Below are 20,788 nucleotides of genomic sequence, written 5' to 3'. Positions count from 1 at the left end.
GAAAGCTGACCATACACTGAACCATGCATCAGTATCAAATAGACATTTCAGTTGAGCAAATATTAAATCTAAATCTAACATGCATGCTGATGACATTGTTGGCTCAGTTACAAGTTGAACCTCAACAGTTAGTCCATTCCATTGTGACTAGCCCCTTACATTACAGGATAAAATCATAACTCTGCTAATTGTGGTTTGGGACAAGCTACCATAATATTCCGAACACTATTTCTAATGTTACTAATTTAGCGGAGAAAATGTATGAAAAGTGACTTTTGAAAAGTTAAGACTTTGCCTACCTGAACCACCAGTAGACTAATTGCCATTAGCCTACCAGCATCTGACCAGTCAGTGCTTTCCCTTTATAAAGTGTGAAAACTGCCAACAGAGCAAAAACAATGGCTTAGGCCGTTTAGCAAGAAGAAATGGGTGTGAGGTATGTGGCACATATCAGCTCACAAAGGGCAGAAAGGAGGGTTCAGGAACTTTATTAACATGAAAGGGTCTGGGGTGAGGCCTGGCCATTCATAGTTAAGTGTAAAGGGAAATCTGGGGAAGAGAAACGTCTTGTTTCTTAGGTTCTATGTAGCCAGTTTGGCACCAGTCCAGAGACAGGAGGGAGGTGGTCCTCGAATCAATTTGGTGTAGCTGAGGAAGGGGGGGGCAGCTCATTTCCCTAAACACACCACTGTCTGGCAGAAAAGCCACTTCCTAGGGCAGAGGGCTGTAACATCTTGGATTTTACCTAAAGTAATGCACTGTGTCATAGTTTACAGTAAGGCAAACAGGATGTGCTGCAGAAGTGGAAAAGGTTCACCCTTGCTAGTAAATACTACAAAAGGGACACCTCATCCAGAGCTCTTCATAAACTGTGTGGACCTGTGGATGAATAGAAGAAGATCGAACTTGCTGTTTGAGACCTGTATGGAGACCTGAAGTGCTAGGCCTGCTCCGACTGGTATCCAGGACTAGGAAGTGGACACCAAGGGTCAGTTGGCTGACCTCATGTGTGGCTACAGGGACCCAACAAGAAGCAAGAGAATTTTTTCTTGATCCCTGAAGTACCCAGCGAACTAATAGCAATGTATCCCGCCATGGGGATACATTCTGGGAGGCACAACATGTGCCCCCATGTCTGTAACCCCACAAAGTTCCAGCACAGCATGGACGTCAACCTTTATGCCATCAGGGCCGGACTGGCTACCGGGCATTTTAGCATTCTGCAGAGCTGGGGGCTGATGTCACTGCGGTGGGGGCTAATTTCGTAGATGGAGACCTGCGTGTGCTTTGAAATCAACAATGTTTTGCACACGCAGGTCCCCATCAACGAAATCGGCCCCCAGCTCTGCAGAATGCTAAAATGCCCTGTAGCCAGTCCGCCCTGTATGCCATACAGGAGCTTTTTTGCTGTTCCCATTGCGGTGCCTGTTTTCCAGGTACCACCATGGGAATAGCAAAGAACCGCTGACCGTATTAGGAGCTGCACATTTGCAACTCATAATACAGTCAGCAATGCTTGCACGGCTTTGGCGCAGGCCCTAAGTCTGAAAGTAGAAATATTGACCAGGTGAAGGTGTGAAAAGCATCCGCCAAATGCGAGGGCTAAGGTGGTCAAAACATTTGAATTTCTCCTGCACCAAGCTTTTCCAGCCAAAGCAATGTCTGCAGTGGGAATTCATCTAGCTGCAATCTGGTTTCAAGAGGACTTCAGTGGATACAGCCTGCGACCGTGCCTCACAGGAGGATTTTGATTTACATTAGAGACTAAGCGAGAAGGAAAAATCTTTGACAGAGATGGACCCAAATGGTGTAACTGACATGCACTCCTCCATGGTCACCCCAAAATCGCGCCACAACAAAATGCGGCTGCTCGAGGCCACCCTCTGGCCATCAGGAGGGCGGGCCCCTAGTCCCGGAGGACTTCCCCCGCCCCCCCATACTTGGGTCAGCCAGCCACTCCTCCCAGGGCAGGTGGTGCCCGGCTGGAGCGTGGGCGGGCCGTGACGCACGTCCGGGGCGGCAGGCAGGCGAGGGGTTTATATTTTCCCCTCGCCATTTTATCAGCCTCTTTGCCGCTCCGGACGTCGCGTGTCGGGTCACGGGACACTCTTTTCTTCTGTCCTCCCGGTTGCTATTGTCCGGTCGTCCCCTGTACCGGTCGTCCGGTGCCTGCCTGCGCCTCTGGAGTACCCTGAAGTGCTGCTCTATTTCGGTGAGTTTGTACTGCTCGCTTTCCCCCCTTCGGGTGTTGCAGCTGGGCCAGGCAGCATTTTTAGCTGCGGGCCGCTGGGGCAGGCAGGCGGGATGCGTGCGGGCCCTATGGGCCCGCGTATTGGGTAATCAAATACTTCGCCCCCCCACATGGGCCATGCCCGGGAGGGATCCCTTTCCAATTACGGGTGCCGGCCCAGCCCCTGCTAGGCACGCGCCAGACTGCCATGTGTGGCTGGAGGCTTGCATCGGGACTGGGGGCAGGGCGAGAAGGGTCGTTGTGTGTACCGTAGGCTACCCCCTCGAGGTATCGGACATCCGGTGCGTGCCGAGAAGGTGCGGAAAGAGCTTCATTTATTAACGTTTCCCACAAGAGGAAATGTGAGTCGCGCGTGAATATATAGCATCACTTATAATGCAGAGGTGCTGTAGGCTTGCAGGCTGAATCTTTCTTTGCATCATGTAGGCTACCGTTCACAAACATTTCAAACGTGATGTTATGCCAGTCGACATCATATCAATGCCATGCTGACATCCAGCATGTTCAACATTTTAAAATGGGGCCTGCGAAGGGACGCCAGGGAATCATTGGCTTAGTGAAATATCACCTGGTAATATCCTTGGAAAGAACTTTCCGGTTATTGGCTTAATAATACACGGCATCTTGGGAAGCCTGAGTATGCCCGCATGCGGCGGGGTCTGGGGCCCGATCATCTCGGCCCCACGTGGCTCCTGGCAAAGAAGCCTGACTAGCAAGTGTGCAGTTTCCCTCGACTGATTATCCCGAGGGTGGGGGGGAGCAGCTGTTCTGTTCAGCCCTTGTGCTTTTACCAAGGTGGTTTTAGGGGTTTCTGGTCACCTTTTGAAGTCAGCTAGGTGTGGCCACCCATGGACCCCTCTCCCCTTTCTTTTGTGGCTCACAACGGGCATTCCTCGGAGGGTAATGGCGGAGGGGAGGTATGACTCCTCATGCCCTGATCCAGACTGTCTTCCCGCCTGGGACTCCGCGGGTGGTGCTTTCACGCGGTCTAGCGGGTGGATAGTAGTCTTGCCCGACACTTGGCAGCAGCGTCTACTTTTAAATTTAGCACGACTAATGTTTTCGAGGCCAGTGCTCTGTTACGTTGGCGGGGTTCGATCCTCCTATCTGTGACACTTGGCAGCGTTACTTTGAAATATTTAAGGCAAAACTCTTTTCTTTGAATGTGATCAGCGCACCATCAGCAGAGTTTATATTTAAATATTTAGCACCATCTACCTTATGCACCATGATAGTGCTGTCTGTAGAGCTCCAAGTACCTTAACTTCGGGACGATCGTCCGGAGCTCCTTGCTGTGGCTGGAGTCCGCTGGTGCAATTGACTATGACGGGCATATTTCCTTTAGTGTAATTCGGCAGGCGAGCATCGCTATATGTTTTAGCAAGGTCGTGTGCACGACCTGGGTGGGGGGTGGCGCGTTGAGCGCCTATGATGTGTGCAGTGCTTGCCTACAGTGTGCTTTGTTTTCTCTGATACCTGCACACATGTCGGTTATCTCCTCCTCTGTCGCACCGTTTACTACGACAAGGGTATCTCAGCGGTTCGGAGGGCTGGTCCTGAAGCCGGGGACCCAGGTTCGAGTCTGGTGTGGGGCGCAAATTTTGCGCGAGTCACATCATATCCATAGATTTCACGCATGCCGCGGAAGTGTGACGCCAAAGCACTCCGATGTCTCTGGGGGAGTTTTGTACCAAGTTTTCTACTGTAAAGAGGTACTTTGCAGCAAGTGAATTTCTTTTCATGTGATTCGGTTTTGGTTTGTGCACGTTGCTCACTTGTAAAGTTTCCGTTTCATTCCGGTTTCCATGGCGAAGCGATCTGTCGCATACATGGATATAAGGTAATAGAGGTCAGCGCGCAGGGCCCCTTCCCCTATTAAGTCAGGCCTGTAATTACCAGTACGGGTGTTCGGAGTTGATGGCGCTGGGGGGATGGCAGTGGGCGCTGCATGGCTGTCCTCTGCCTTCAGGGTGGGCATTCCTATCTTAGTCCAGAGGTTAAGCAGGGCTAGCAGTATAGGAATGCACAGGAACCGACTCCTTCATTGTTATCATGTTCTTTCAGCGACCATCTCATGGCTATTCGCCATACTATCTTGTATTCAGACTTTGAGATGTTATAATTTAGCAGCCTCACAGAATAATGCAAAAGCTACTGTCTCTAGACTATACGCTACTCCTGTTTGCACACTAATTAGACTTCCATTTATTATTTAGTTTAGGTTTCTGCCCTATCAGAATATATGATCCTCCCCTATTGATGCTTGTATTGAGATTTCCCGAAACGGCTCTGCCCGCTGATCGGAACACGAAGTAGAAAAGCTGTAAAGAAGGGATTGCCGGGTTCGTCACCCTGGGCTATGTGTGTTCCTGCACGTCTGAGTGACGTAAGCCGCTGTGCCCCTGTTGGGCTCTGACCCGGCACCCCCATGTAATTTAAATAGACGGGAATGTAATTTTGTTGGTTCAGTCGCCCGGGTTGCTCAGAGGCTGCTTTGATTTTAAAACAAATGCTGTTTTCATCAATAGTCAGATAGAAAGGGGGTGCCCAATAAATGAATTAGTTGCAGTAAGACCTATTACTTAAGAATGTAGAATTTTGCGGGGGATTATCTGCACTCCAATGGACTGGTGTTATGGTCCTTTTGCATGCGATTTAATATACATCTTCTCATTATGTGAATTGTTTCATACACGATATACTGCAGGTAAATCCTCGGTTTAGGACTATGATTGTCTTTGTAAAAGAACGCAATGCAATGTTTTGATAGGTTGGTAAATATTTGATGTTGAATTGGAACGAAGTTCACTTGTATTCACTTAACGAGGCAACTTTCCTTGTTCAGCTAAAGCTACAGAATAAGTAAATTCGTGCGGCAAAACCAATAGTGTAATGATTAGTATGGTGACTGGAAATCAGTAATACACTTTTCACCACTTTTCATTCGCTTGGAACTATATCCAAGGTGGACAGCAATGTTATGTTCTCTCTGATAGCGTTCATGCATCGTAACACTGCATATGGGCACTCAGAGGAGTTGCCATAGCCTGTAGTTAGAAGTGCCGGTAGCTTGGTTAGCCCCTGGAAGGCCAACGGCAGGCCTCGGTCTGGGTGTTACCTGCAACATCACCTGATATACATCCCGCAAAATTGGATATGGGCGTGAATTCTGAGTTTTCTAGCACACAGAGTGGTTACATCTCGGTGTGGCCGCTGGGCAACTAAGGTGTGTTTTCTTGGTGTAGATGGTGGTCCCAACTGTCACACGCGGTTGTCTCTCGTTGCTATTAATTTGAAATAGCAGGGCGTTATTTGAGTAGGCCAGATGTGCCATCTGGGTCTCCGCATCTCATGCATGGGGGGATCCAGCACCTTTATCCCACGCGGCATTAGGAATTGTAGCTGCCGGCAAGCATTGCTGGGAACTTTAAGCACACCCAGTATATACGATAGAATGTAACAACCAGACACCTGGTTGTGAAAGTTATTCATTTATGATTGTCCGTTATGCCTTCTCCCCCTCTCTGTGCTCTTCACTCCCTTGCTTCCCCCGCATAAACCCAAGGTTGGCTCCGAGCATACTTTACATTTGAAGACTCGCACGTTGTGCATAAGGGCATGATGTTTCTGAGTGTGGGTGTAACACACATTGTGTGTAGAGGCGTTGTATGTGCCATTCTATGAACACCACGTGTGGTCGGTTCATGGGTGGTACTTACGTTGTGGTGTTTGCTGGACTGGAGAGGGCTGGGATATTATATCTGGCAATGTCGCTCACACTCTAGTGATATCCTCTCCCAATTTTACCATCTTGGGAGACCTTAACTTACATTTCGACTCCTTGACCGATCCTACCATTAAGAACCTTCAGGCAGACCTCACAGCTCTTCAGCTAAACCCACTCATCCAAACTCCCACTCACTCTGCCGGGCATTTACTGGACCCAGTTTTCTCCAACCTCTCAGATGCCTCGGCTGCCCCCCCCCCCAAACCCATGGGGTAAACTGACCACTCTCTTATCAAATTCTCCCTGAAAATCAGAGACTCAATTGTGAAAAACACCACCAGTTCCCGATACAAGAGGCCATGGCATAAACTGGCACCTAGCGACCTTACTAGGAAACTAGGCAATCTCCACCTCAACCTCACAGACGGAGACATTAACTCCGCCTATGCGGCCTTTCAAAACTGGATCAACTTAGGACTAGATTCCCTAATACCAGCAAAATGGACTAAAACCCGTAACACTCCATCTAACCCATGGTACAATGAAAATCTTCTAACCATGCGGAAAGACTGCAAAAGAGCTGAACGCCAGTGGAGGAATGAATATAAGGACACCGACAAAGCTGCTTACCTGCTAAAATTGAAGTCATACCACAAGGCGGTTCGCACCACCCGTGCTTCCTTTTACGCGGAAGCAATCAGCTCCAGTGGGAATCCCTCAAAAACTATCTTTGAATTTGTTCATAAACTTAAAGATAGTTCTAATCCTGTCCCTGGTATTACTTCCGCACAACAATGCGAGGAGCTTGCCACCTTCTTTACGGAAAAGGTAAAGAAAATCTACACTTCCTTTCCTCAGAATCTTCCGGATACCTCCAAACCACGTGAGCCTCTGCCAGACAGTCCCAGTTTGTCTCTCATCCCCAGCTTAACATACGACGAACTTGCCAAACTGTGCACTAAAGTCAAATCTGGCTCGCCACAGACGCCATGAGACCCGCCAAATTCCTAGAATCTCTCGAGTTCTTCCTTCCTCCTCTGACTACCCTACTTAACCTATCATTCTCCTCAGCGGTGGTTCCCACATGTTGGAAGCAGGCCTGGGGTCTCTCCAATTATAAAAAAACCCACCCTAGACCCATCAAAACCAGAAAATTTCAGACCAATTTCATTGCTTCCATGGGCCTCAAAATTGGCAGAAGCCCATGTGAACAAGGTGCTAGCTAACTACATGACGCAACACCAAATTCTAGACCCATCACAGAATGGCTTCAGGCCAGGATTCAGTACCGAATCCGCCCTGCTGACCACCATCGAACACTTACGGAACATCCTGGACGCCGGTCAAAGTGCTGCGCTGATTTTACTCGACCGTAGCGCAGCCTTTGATACGGTCTCCCACTCTATCTTACTAAAACGTCTCGAAGCTATAGGTATTAAAGACCTTGCTCTAGAGTGGTTCCGATCATTCCTGACTAACAGATCTGTCCGGGTCTCTGCCCCCCCGTTCATATCCCAGCCTTACCCCATAGAGCAAGGCGTCCCTCAGGGATCGGCGCTTAGCCCGTCCCTATTCAATCTCTATGTCCAGCCTCTCGCTGATATAGCAAAAGAATGGGACCTGACGCTAGTGTCGTACGCTGACGACACCCAGCTCGTCATCTCCTTGACTGAAGGCCCCTCGATCTCAGCGGCGAGATTCAAGAACGGGTTAGAGGCAGTTGCACGCTGGCTGTCACAGAACTGCCTCCAGCTGAACGCTGGCAAAACAGAGGTGTTGCTTCTGGGTAAAAATCCTGACTACTGGACTGATCACTGGTGGCCGTCCGCACTGGGCCCTACCCCCCCCCCCCCCCAAAACCGTGGTAAAAAACCTTGGTGTCTGGGTGGACGCATCTCTTAATTTCCAGACCCACACCAAGAAACTGGCTGCCACCTGTGTTGGCCTGTTGAGGAGTCTTCATCCGATCCTTGGCTTTTTTGACCACCATACGCGCCAAATGATAGTCCAATCTACCATCCTGGCTCGACTGGACTACGCCAATATCCTCTTTCTTGGCCTTAATAAAGCTGAGATGGCGCGGCTACAACGTATACAAAACTCTGCTGCCAGGGCAGTTGTAGGCCTCCCTCGTAGGTGCTCTGCAAGAAACACCATCCAGAAACTTCACTTAGTGCGCATGGAAGCCCGAGTTCAGTTTAAAGCCCTCACTACTGTTTTTAAAATTCTCAAGACTGACTGTCCTGGCCTCCTGCGTCCACTCCTAGAGCCCTACACCCCTCAGCGGGCCCTACGCTCCTCGGGTCAAAACTTGGTGGTTACCCCACGTATAAGGCTAAGCAGAATGGGCGGTCGCTCTTTCAGAGTCTTGGGGGCAAAGCTCTGGAACTCCCTGCCACCTCACATTCGCTCCATGACTAACCTGCTGGCCTTCCGCAAAGCGATCAAAATATTATTATTCTCCCCATCTTAATCTCTTACAGCCCGTCCTTTCCTTCTCCCCCCTCAGGTTATCGTTATAGTTCAGCGCCGGGACGCCTCGTTGCTGGGGCAGCTGTTCGCGCTTAATAAAATGTTATAACATAACATAACATAACAATTTACAAGTATAATTGTGGGCATAATACTATTTTGCCAGGATATCCGTGTCCGACAACACTAGTCATGCCTTGCCAGTTCGGATCCCTTAAATGGATCCCTTATGTCGGCGCACACGTTAGAGATGTTGTTGCGGTCCCGCTATTGTTTTGGCTAGCATAAGCTGGGCTATTAATCGCTCTAGTTTTAATGCTGTACCATGACACAGAACTTGTACTTTGTCGCCTGCCCTTGTGGCCCATTGGGCTGGGCTAATTACCCATACGGTGGGCCGCAGTATTTCAATGCTTTACACCTGCCTCTGGCTGGAACTTCATGTCAGGAGGAGTTAAAAGATGTGTCTTAAGACAAAGGGTGTCCCAGCGGTGATGGGTTTAGGTGGCCATGCCAGATTGTATCCCTAACTGTTTTCAAGTTGGACTTCGGGGATTAGTTGAGCAGCAGTGGCTGAGCGTGAGAATAACGGAAGTTGAAGTATATGTTTGTATCAAGTCTGTTTTCTCAAACCCGATGTTTTGTTTGGAATAAACACGCAGGCCAGCAGGGGCTGAGTGCACTACCACTTGCATGGAGCGGCGCAAATGGAAGCTCTAACAATCGTAGGTAGTCAAGAAGGTATTCCGATTATTCGATGTTGCAGCCAGCGTTGTCGTGTACATGTTTTGGATCATAAAAAGTTGCTGTCTTGTGCGGGGCGGTCAATTTACGCCACGGTAGGTTCAAGCCTCTACATGGTATTGTCGAGGTCTAGTAGGTGCTTGTTTTAATCCTCCCTCCTGCTTCTTTCGTGTGCATGTCAGGTTGAGTATCTTCCTTTTAGCTGGAAGTGTGGGTGCGAGGCGGTTGGTTTTGCGACTGCGTACGTGTGGTACGGAAGCTCCAATTTTGTACGTTCCATCCTGGGTCAAGGGGTGCGTTTAGCCTTGGTACCTTGGGTCGTCATTCAGGACATGGGCATCTAGGACCCGGTTTTGTGCCAGCCTCCCGCAGCATAGCAGCGCAAACAGATGCAGCTACGCACTCTGTGGTTTTCAGTTACGTTTACATAGCTTGCCCCGGTAGTGAGAGTCCCACTCACACCCCATTCAAAGCATTAGTGCACCCCCCCCACACCAGGCATCGCGCCCGTCTTGGGGGCCCCCTCCTTGGTGTTGGGCAGTTCAGAGTATCCGGGGTGTCCTGTTTTGGCGCGGGGGTGGCGCACCCTGTGAGAAGCCCGTTTCGTGGTGCCTTTCCTTTGGTGGTTGGAATTTCGGGAAAACTTTGGGTCCAATTTTGGATCCGGGTGGCGTGCATTGTGGGAAGTTGGTTTTGGATTATGGCTTGAGCGAAGTCTCGCTGCTTGACTATCATGGTCCTCGTGCCACCAGGAGTTATGCAACTGGCCCTCCGGCATGTCCGATTCATGCAGGTGCCATGGTGGCAATCAGAATTTGTTGTCAGTCTTGACCAGAACTCTGCAGTATTGTTTCTACTTCTTCACCTTCCTGGTGCGTCATTGGCCATGTTCACATAAGGCACAGAAGTAGTGCGGTGTCAGTCACATGGGGTAAACCGAGGTAGCGATGTGACAATTTATCTGTCCGCTTCGCTAAGACATATCCACCCCCGCTTTCGCCAGGGAAGCAGGCGGGTGGAGGTAGGCGCAGCTATCAAGGTTGTGGCACAGAAAGTGGGTTACACAGGGTCGAGCCAGTGTCGACAGTGTCCGGTCACCTGGGCTTTCCCTCTTTCTTTACCCTGGAAAAGGGCACACAGTTGCAGTGTGCTCCATTGTTTTGGGCCGGATGTGCCAGGGAGCCGCTCTGCAGCGGCAGGAGTAGAGCTGTTCGCGCTACAGTATTGGGGCATCTGCCTTCTGACATACACCTTGAGTAGTGTTGTACTCAAGCGGCTAATTACCACAAGCACGTGGTTTTGCAGGCGACGCTTGTCACCCTCCTGTTTTGGGCTGGTAGGAGGCAGTTCAGCTTCACGTGCAGCGAATAGTGGGTGTATTTAAGCCATTGGAATTGCCTTCTCAGCCATTGCGAACCCCCTTGATTGCTGTGCGACAATCCACCTGGGCTCCTTTAATTATGCCAATTACAGTTTTGCTGTCAGGGCTTACCCTGGCGGCATTCTTGGGGAGGGGCCCTCATTTTCCCTGCTTAGTTTGCGGGGGATCACACTGATCCATCTGGTAACCCAACCTTTCCTCTTAGCTCGTCACCCAGGGGGAGTGGCTTTTGCACTGTGGGCTCCTTACGGTAAATCGGGACTCACGGCTTCTCGAACACGATCACGTGTGGTTGGGCTCCCCTGGCTTGGCCGGAATAGCCTCATGAATACACTTAGTAACCTATAGTTTGTCTGGGAAGCCCCTCCCATTGTGAGAAGTTGCCTGGTCATGATGTCTCCAATTCTGTGGGCACCTGTATCTGTCAAAACAATCCTTTATGGGGTGGTTGTATGTCAACCTTAGACGAGTTATCCTAGAGGTAGCATGGACTAGGCAGCCTCCTGGCTAAGCTCACGAGGGCAGGTGAAGCCAGTTGTTCCAATCGGTGCATTCCTGTGTGTCTAATGATGGGATACCACACAAGTTATATTAAACATTGATTTTCTGGGCACCGCGCTACGGCAGAAGTTGAAACTACCCTGGGTGTAGTCTTCTGACACTTCATGTGAGGGGTGGGGTTGGGTCTCAGTGGCTTGCGCTGGTACTTGTTGTCAAATTAAGAGCGCTAGCAGCTTGGGGCCCCCCCTATTCTACACTGTATCATTCACCTAGGGGTATGTCCCCTCGATCCTGGTTGGTCTACACGATTGCTGTAGAGGGATATGGACCCGGGGGTAATCTGCAGATTAGTATTAGAGGGGCCTTTATCTGTTAGGACAGGATCTAAGGTCCCGTTGAGATGGAAAGGGTCCACTCTCACCTGTCGGTTTGGACTTGTTCCTCTTGTTAAGAGAAGCTCTGCAGAGCAAAGGTTGCAGGTTGCCTAAGTAGCGAAGTGGTGGGGGGCCCGGACGGCGACGGTGGCCGCCGGCCGGGCTGTGGCGGAGTTACGGGGCGATCCGGAAGCAGAGAGGTGCAGCACTGTACTCCAGCGGGCACATAGGGGTGCCAGAGCCTAACCTGGAACCTCATGGGAGGCCGGGAACCCGAGTCGGCGCCCCAGTAGTCCTTCGGGCGGTTGTGTGCCTGTGCAACCGGGGGTTTGCCTAGATACGCCCCGCAAGGGGCGTGAGTAGAGTTATTACCATAATTACGCAGCAGATAGGTGGTTCGCCACTGCGCTGCTTGGCTCATCAGGCGGGCAGGTGGCGAGAATGCGGCCTGCCCTTGGATCGCCCGTAAGATAACCCACCGTGATTACATAATGTTGTATGTAATAAAATAAACCTGCAGCAACTTTTCCCAATCTAACACTGGTGTCTGTGTGTTATTTGTGGGATGTTGGGTATGTTGGGGCGGGGGGTGCTGTTGTCCGTATGGGACTATTGTGAACAGTAACGACTGATTGGCACTTTACTTTTTCGTTCCTTAAATATTTACAAATTCACATCTCAGCTTTCCCTTATTGCATTTTTGTTGTTTTGGTGTCATTTTACTTATTCATTTATTTCTATTTGTATAATTTATTTGGTTGCAGGATTTTTATTGTGTTGCATTTTGACTTTTACATAGCTTTATTACTGCCAAATATTTTAAACATTTTCCTAAGTTAAAGTTGAGCACAAGTTAAAATGACTGAAACTGTGTTTTACCCTGACAAGTTTGTAGTTGTAATCCTTTTGGTGGATTCATATCCACCCCAATTAATAACTGACTTTCTTACACAGAGGTATCAATGAACAATCGACATGTGAGAGACAGTGCCATATTACTTGGTCCGCTTACAGAGAGAAAAAAGAGAAACAAAGAAAACATTTTTCATTTGAGTTACTGATTCAGGCCTGATGAGACATTCAATTTCAGCCTTATGCTTTGCACAGAAATCACTTGTAAATGTGACCCACACTGGAACAAAGAATTACCAGTTTTTATTGCTTGTGTGTTTGAAGGTACACTCTGACTGGTGCTTGACCCAGCGACTACTGTCAGGTTGCATTCCATCCCGCATGGAAGACCGAGCAATTCGCAGTGGTTAGCTGTTGTGTTGCATGAGGCATTACCCCCGTCAAATCCATCTGCTAGAACAGTGTAGAAAATGGCTCCTTCACTTGCTAGCCATGATGCTGAGACTGAGTTGCTGTCACAGTGCAATACAGCTGTAAAATCCTGTGGCGGGCAGGGAGCTAAATTGGATAAAATGAAAATAATTTGAGGATTAAAGGAAATAATGTTGAGATGCTCATTGTACATATCTTGATGTCATGTCTGGGTAAATAAGCGCTATATATTCACTAATCAACTTACAAAGACAAATGTGTATAGTAGGGATGTGAAGGTGGCTTATCACCGACAACAGTGACACTGAAAATCTAAATAACATATCACTGTATACATACTCAGCATTACAGAGTGACTTTTGACAGAATCAGTTTGGCTATTGTTATTTTACAATCACTAGTGCCTTCAAACCCATACTTCGCAGGTAATAATACATAATTTCTGTGAATAATGGATATCCAACCACTGGAAATCTAAAACATTAAATGTGAAATATATAAAATATGTATAAATTATTAAAACATATACTCAGGAAGTCTTATGGTCCTGGATGTACTTGTATATCTCTTTGTAAAACACTTAATACTTGGGTTTTTATTTATTTTTTATATTTCATTTTCAAAAGTCGACCAATTAGGGCACAGCACAATGAAATGAACTACACACTTCCTGCTAACTTCACTAGAGCAAATTATCAGTATTAAGGAACCGATGATTTGCATCTTCAAGAACCAGAAGGCTTCATAGAAGGTGTTGTAGCAGATATAATTTAAACTTTGAAATACGCAATACCTTTTAAAATAAATGTCCTTAGTTTGTGGAGGGACACTCACCTATGTCATAGTAATTTCAATCCTTGCCTACAGTAATGCAACATCCACATATTTACAGACAAGCTTGTGATTTCTTATTACTGGACACCCTCATGGTCATGGTAGAACCATACAACAACATTTCCTGTTGTGAAGTCTATCACTCTCGCTCTCAAAATACACAATCAATTTCTCCCTTTTTTCTTTCACTGTCTTTCTCACTCTCTCTCACATGCACACTCTCTATCTGTCAGCACAGATCATTGGTCAACCTTCTCAGATATTGAGAATCTAAATAAATGCACCAGTAAAGGTGACAAAATCCAATCTCCATGCCCCAATTCATCATTGAGCCTCTAAATATTGCCCCCCTATTTGTTCAATTTGCTCTACCTTCCCCACCAACTAATGTTAATCTGCACTTAATACCTGAGGTCCTCATTATGGGGGTCATTAGGATGGTGGAAGGACCGCCACCACCCTTCCGCCATCACTAAGCATATTACCCACCGCCCAATTAGGATGGCGGTGGGTACCGCGGCAAACGCAAAATCCGTCCGCGCTTCACCGCCAAAGGCAATCATACCGATTGCCTGGCAGAGGGTGCAGGGCTCGTAAAATGGTGACGGCGTCTAGCAGGCACCGTCCACCAAATTAGGATGGGGTAGAAAAAGGCTATAGGCTGGTGGGGATTGGGTTTGGGGGCCCGTTGCAGGATCCCTTGTTTGGGGGGTTGTTGCTGTACTGGGGGGTACCCATGGTACCCCCTGCATTTCCCTGCACTGCGTGGTGCCTGCCACGCAGTGCAGGGAAATGTAGTGCATGCCAATTTGACATTGCGAGTGGTGCTGCATCAAGCAACACCGCCTGCAATGTTAAGGGCCCAGCATGCCCCGCCAGTATGGCAGGTGCATCCTAATATGTGTGGTGAGACTGCCACACGTCTGGCAGGCGGTCCCAGCACCGCAATGATGGCAGGCGGACTGATGTCCGCCCGCCATCATAATGAATCCCTATGTCTTCAGGCTTTCCTATTAAAAGTAAGTCTTGGCAGTGAACTCCGCTCTGCGAGTTTGCGGAGTTTTCCGCACTCCGTGGTACGCGGAGCTTGCGGAGTTCCCAAAAATTCTGCTCAGCAGAGTTTTTTCCTTGTTTGCGCTTCTCAACGTCAAGTTGGCGAGCACGACGCGAGCGTGGAAAAATATCTCCCAGTGAGTTTTCTTAACGTGGGCGGTCAGATTTTTCAATGTGAGTGGTCGCATATGGTGAACTCTATCCGCTCGCGTTGAGAAAGCTGCTGCTTGAGTAAAAATCTACTTGAGCTGCAGAAAGGAAGCAGCTTCCGCTTGCGCTGTGCATGGTGCCGTTCACAATTATTGCACAGTGCGAACAAACACCTGGCACTGAACATCACTGCAAACAGCATTTATCTAACACACTCCGCAGCTTGCTGAGCTCCGTGTAGCGTGGCAGATTTTTTTTGCACTACGCGTAACTCTGCAAACTCTGCCCAGGCTTAAATAAAAGTCCTCATAATGTATGTACAACATCTGCCTGAGAGGAATGTATTAGTCGCCTTTACTGAGTGTTAATATCCAAAGGATAAAGAAATGGTGCAAGCATTTCTTGGGGGCTGTTCAATGAGGGGAAAAGAGCGACAATATGGCAGCTGCAGTGCTTAGTTTAAGCTGGTGGTTGTCGGTGGGATCCATCAACACTAATTTTTCAGTATCAGACATTAACTAAAAGCAAGAGAGGGAAAACATACAAACCAGAAAGCTGGAAGAAGAGAAAGCCGAAAAAAACACCACAAACGGAGAAAGCCGGAACCTGCAAGAGTGAGAAAACGGGACAGGGAGTGTCTGATAGTGGATTAAAGAGGCATGGGGTGGATTCAAGACAATGCAGCCTTGGTATTCGGCGCACTGACATTTAATTGCAATGTGGGCTTCTGAGCAGCGCTTCGGGCACTGGCACTCATTCTTTTACAAACTAAGCACAGGGCAGCTGAACCTGGAGGAGATGACAGTGAAATAGGATGGTGGGTAAACATGTGCATGTGAGGAATGAGGGTGAGGCAGTAAGAGAGAAGGGTGTGTGACAGAAAGGATGTGCGCTTCGTGTTCCTCAGGAAAGTGCATTACTTCTGGTCATGATGACCCCTCTTTTCTCTAAGAAAAACTGCATTCCCATATTCCTAATGTGTTATTATGCCATACAATTTCACAACAATCAAGTCAGCCATTTTGCCTGTTTCATTCAACCCGCTGTGCCTCTGATGAGGAAACTGAAATACATAACCTGACAACATCAGACCACAGATGACAGATCTGACCAAACTAGTTACTGTACACCAGACCTCCCGCAGTTAATGATGTCTGAGTTGAAATGTCCCCTTAAGCACGTGACATGAGTATCCTGTTTTCCTTGGTGATGGTATTTCCTCCACTCTTTCCACCAAGCTCTTCCTGCCCGCAGTCCCCTCCCTGCTTTTTCAGTCACTCTGCCTGTCTCCACCATGTATTGGATTTGTAGAAGATACACTTTATCAGCTGAGCTCTGTACAGCGTTATATATTACCAGATTCCAGCGAGAAGCTGACGTCTGACGTCGTGTTGCTGCTAACCCCCACTGCAATGACTGTGAAGCTGTATTTGTTTCCACACAGCAGGTTGTCGATCTCGCAGACCGTGTTCGGTGTCTGGCAGCTGTGGGGGGAGCTGTCGATGCTTCCTTCCGCTATCACTACGTACAAGACTGCTCCACTGCTGGGCTCCCACGTCACTTCCGCAGCAAAGCCCTCCTGAATCAGGGTGGCGGATACATTCTGTGGGCTGCAGGGGGCTGAGAAAGACATGAAAAGACATGAAAGCGATGGATCAACAATATTTCGTCAATAATTCTAAAGCCTTGTATGACTCCAACATGTTGTGCAGCAGTGTCACCACAAGGCCTTTTATCATTACAGACCAAGCCTGGCAGCTTCATTAACACTTGACAGTTCCGGATTGCCAAATAGACAAAGTAGGCACTGAACAATGGGCCCCACTCCTTTTTGGGGGCCCGCATAATATTGATTTGATCTTGGAAATAAATCACAATCAAGCGTTCTTAAATAGTTTCCAAAACATCGAAAAAAAATTAGCAACTCAAAGAAACGAAAAATTGACATTAAAGACAGCACTGAATACGACCTCTTGCCAAAGGAAGATTTCCAGAATAGCCAGAAAGATTTCACCAAACAAATTGTGGAAAGTGAATATTTAAACTTTTATTGGTTTATTAAGATGAAAATATATATTTTTTGTTTAATATCATTAATAATTATTAATGTTTAGCTTTGTGTAATTAAATTTGTTTATGAAAATTGTTGGTTGGTAAAATTAAAAATGTATTGGGAAATAATTTGCGGGGGCGAGATTTCGGATGCCTAGGGGCCTGCGCGTAGTTTAATCCGGCACTCTTCCTGATGTAGAATTATGAACTAGCACAAAAGAACCACAGGACCTATCAAGTTTCCATCATTCAAATCGTATTCCTCTTTTCCTGTGCACTGAATCCCTTTTACTTTGTGGACCACTGAGCATGTGAAGGGGCCCACTGTGCTTTCTGCATCTCGAGAAGCTTCCATAAATTCAAAGTAACTCTCTTACCTTTGCAGAGATTTTATACTTGAGATTTGAGTTTTGAATTTTGCTCCATTCTACGGCCTTGTGGCTAGCTCCTAGTGTCAGTCTTCACCCTACGCCTTATTCGCGGGTCATAAATGTACACATGTCCAGACAAGAGACTTTCTTGACCAGCATTCCTTGGCAACCTGGTCCTCACTCTAACAGGAAGGCACTGCACCAATGTGCATCTTAGGCTTAAATCAGGTGCAGAAGAAAGAATGGGAAATCCAGTATGGTTAATCCTGCGTAAACCATTCCTTTCGAAGTACCTAGTAAGATCTTCCTTGTCCATGTTACTCGCTAATGTTTATACACAACCTTTGGCCAAATCATTCACATCCTTTGGTTTCACATTTTACATCTGAGCTGGCCTCACACAAACTATCCTCCCTTGGCTGAAATCAGCTAGCCACAGCTAGTACCCTGGGTGCCTACTTCTTAGTTGTAAACCAATAGATATGTAACCCTTGGCCAATATCTATTGCTAATAAAATGAAGATCCTAGTCTTCGGCAGTGGCAGAGACATCTGGTCCTATAGTTCAGGGCTCCGGCAATGGCCACTTTTATGCTCTAGATCCTAAGGAAAAAAACATACAGCTCCTCACCTGTAATACGCTGTCTCAGAAAACCAAAGGTAAATTCTGCGCCCATAACTCAGGTTTCTATTATTTTTTTGCAGATTTATATAGCGAGAACTCGACCCAAAGGTATTGGAGCACTTTACATTGGCACCAGTTTCATTACAAAAGGACACATTCATTTCTTGGAAGTAGTCGAGAGTAAGCGATTTGCACAAAATCACAAGATTTTGAGCCATCACCAGAATCGTCCTCTGTAACAAAATCGTCCGAAGCCGGCCCTGGCAAACAGCTCTGCCGCTCGCAGGGGGTCGGCTGAGCTCTTTGCCAGGGCCAGTTTTGGCTCCCAGTCCGGCCCTGTTGCCCAGCTCCAAAGTTGGCAACTCTGGCCATTACGCCACATCCTCACCCTTTATAGGATTCTACAGTAAGACTCAAGTCAGCACCTGAATGTTGCAGCAATGATTTCTTACCACTTTGACATGGGCAATAGTGTTTACTGCACGACATACTTTGCCTGTTCACGTCATTCCACTGGACCATCACTAGTGTGGCCTTCTTCTTCCTCGAAAACTGAAGCTCCGTATAATAATGCTAGTGTGGTGTTGAATCTCATCAACATTAAACTGTAATAATGGAAAGCCTTGTGTTTGAATCCCTCGCTTCTTGTTCATTGGACCATTTTAATATGTTCAAAATGCTGGCACTTGCCCCATTACACGTCTAACAAAGATCACCAGCTAAGGCCTTCACTGCTCATGCTCCAAGCCAATACAAAATAATCTTATGCATGACCTACCAGTGCTTTGCCATTATGGATCCTCCCCAGATTTGTTGACAGATTTCAGGTTTGCCTACCTCTACCTCATTTCAATCCCCAGTCTTGGAACTGTGAGGAGCAGAGGGAGAGCCCTGCAATAGGCCTCCTGTTCAACCTTAGAATGAGAGGAGCAGTGGGAGAGCACTGCAAGAGGCCTCCTGTTCAGCCTCTGTAAGGAGCAGTGGGAGAGCACTGCAAGAGGCCTCCTGTTCAGCCTCTGTAAGGAGCAGTGGGAGAGCACTGCAAGAGGCTCCTGTTCAGCCTTGAATCTGTGAGGAGCAGTGGGAGAGCACTGCACGAGGCTCCTGTTCAGCCTTGAATCTGTAAGGAGCAGTGGGAGAGCACTGCAAGAGGCTCCTGTTCAGCCTTGAATCTGTGAGGGGCAGGGGGAGAGCACTGCATGAGGCCTCCTGTTCAGCCTTAGAATGAGAGGAGCAGTGGGAGAGCACGGCAAAAGGCCCCTGTCCAACCTTAGAATGAGAGGAGCAGTGGGAGAGCACTGCACGAGGCCTCCTGTTCAGCCTTGAATCTGTGAGGAGCAGGGGAGAGCACTGCAAGAGGCTCCTGTTCAGCCTTGAATCTGTAAGGAGCAGTGGGAGAGCACTGCAAGAGGCTCCTGTTCAGCCTTGAATCTGTGAGGAGCAGGGGGAGAGCACTGCATTAAGCCTCCTGTTCAGCCTTAGAATGAGAGGAGCAGTGGGAGAGCACGGCAAGAGGCCCCTGACCAACCTTAGAATGAGAGGAGCAGTGGGAGAGCACTGCACGAGGCCTCCTGTTCAGCCTTGAATCTGTACGGAGCAGTGGGAGAGCACTGCAAGAGGCTCCTGTTCAGCCTTGAATCTGTGAGGAGCAGGGGGAGAGCACTGCATGAGGCCTCCTGTTCAGCCTTAGAATGAGAGGAGCAGTGGGAGAGCACGGCAAGAGGCTCCTGTCCAACCTTAGAATGAGAGGAGCAGTGGGCGAGCACTGCAAGAGGCTCCTGTTCAGCCTTGAATCTGTGAGGAGCAGTGGGAGAGCACTGCAAGAGGCCTCCTGTTCAGCCTTGAATCTGTAAGGAGCAGTGGGAGAGCACTGCAAGAGGCCTCCTGTTCAGCCTCGAATCTGTGAGGAGCAGTGGGAGAGCACTGCAAGAGGCTCCTGTTCAGCCTTGAATCTTTGAGGAGCTGTGGGAGAGCACTGCAAGAGGCTCCTGTTCAGCCTTGAATCTGTGAGGAGCAGTGGGAGAGCACGGCAAGAGGCTCCTGTTCAGCCTTGAATCTGTGAGGAGCAGTGGGAGAGCACTGCATGGGGCATCCTGTTCAGCTTTGACTGAGAGGAGCAGTGGGAGAGCACTGCAAGAGGCCTCCTGTTCAGCCTCTGTAAGGAGCAGTGGGAGAGCACTGCATGAGGCCTCCTGTTCAGCCTTGAATCTGTGAGGAGCAGAGGGAGAGCACTGCAAGAGGCCTCCTGTTCAGCCTTGAATCTGTGAGGAGCAGAGGGAGAGCACTGCAAAAGGCTCCGGTTCAGTCTTGAATCTGTGAGGAGCAGTGGGAGAGCACTGCAAGAGGCTCCTGTTCAGCCTTGAATCTGTGAGGAGCAGTGGGAGAGCACTGCAAGAGGCTCCTGTTCAGCCTTGAATCTGTGAGGAGCAGAGGGAGAGCACTGCAAGAGGCCTCCTGTTCAGCCTTGAATCTGTGAGGAACAGAGGGAGAGCCCTGCATGGGGCATCCTGTTCAGCTTTGACTGAGAGGAGCAGTGGGAGAGCACTGCAAGAGGCCTCCTGATCAGCCTCTGTAAGGAGCAGTGGGAGAGCACTGCAAGAGGCCTCCTGTTCAGCCTTGAATCTGTGAGGAGCAGAGGGAGAGCACTGCAAGAGGCCTCCTGTTCAGCCTTGAATCTGTGAGGAGCAGAGGGAGAGCACTGCAAGAGGCCTCCTGTTCAGCCTTGAATCTGTACGGAGCAGTGGGAGAGCACTGCAATAGGCTCCTGTTCAGCCTTGAATCTGTAGGGAGCAGTGGGCGAGCACTGCAATAGGCTCCTGTTCAGCCTTGAATCTGTAGGGAGCAGTGGGCGAGCACTGCAATAGGCTCCTGTTCAGCCTTGAATCTGCAGGGAGCAGTGGCAGAGCACTGCAAGAGGCTCCTGTTCAGCTTTGACTGAGAGGAGCAGTGGGCGAGCACTGCAAGAGGCTC

General features: G+C 48.6%; 1 protein-coding gene across 1 annotated transcript in view; it reads right to left on the bottom strand.

Moving 5' to 3' along the window:
- LOC144797641 (uncharacterized) overlaps positions 1–20,788 on the bottom strand; it is a 353,681-nt gene that overhangs the window by 80,564 nt on the left and 252,329 nt on the right. The window contains exons 45-46 of the mRNA XM_078668345.1: positions 16,128–16,391; positions 12,600–12,860 (exon numbers count right to left, since the gene is read on the bottom strand). Of these exons, the coding sequence (XP_078524471.1) occupies positions 12,600–12,860; positions 16,128–16,391 (525 nt within the window). The remainder of the gene's footprint in view (positions 1–12,599; positions 12,861–16,127; positions 16,392–20,788) is intronic.

Source organism: Lissotriton helveticus, chromosome 1_2 (assembly GCF_964261635.1).
Source record: "Lissotriton helveticus chromosome 1_2, aLisHel1.1, whole genome shotgun sequence".
Classification (NCBI taxonomy): Eukaryota; Metazoa; Chordata; class Amphibia; order Caudata; family Salamandridae; genus Lissotriton; species Lissotriton helveticus.
Note: the sequence above shows the minus strand (reverse complement) of the source record. Positions and strands in the feature narration are given on the sequence as shown.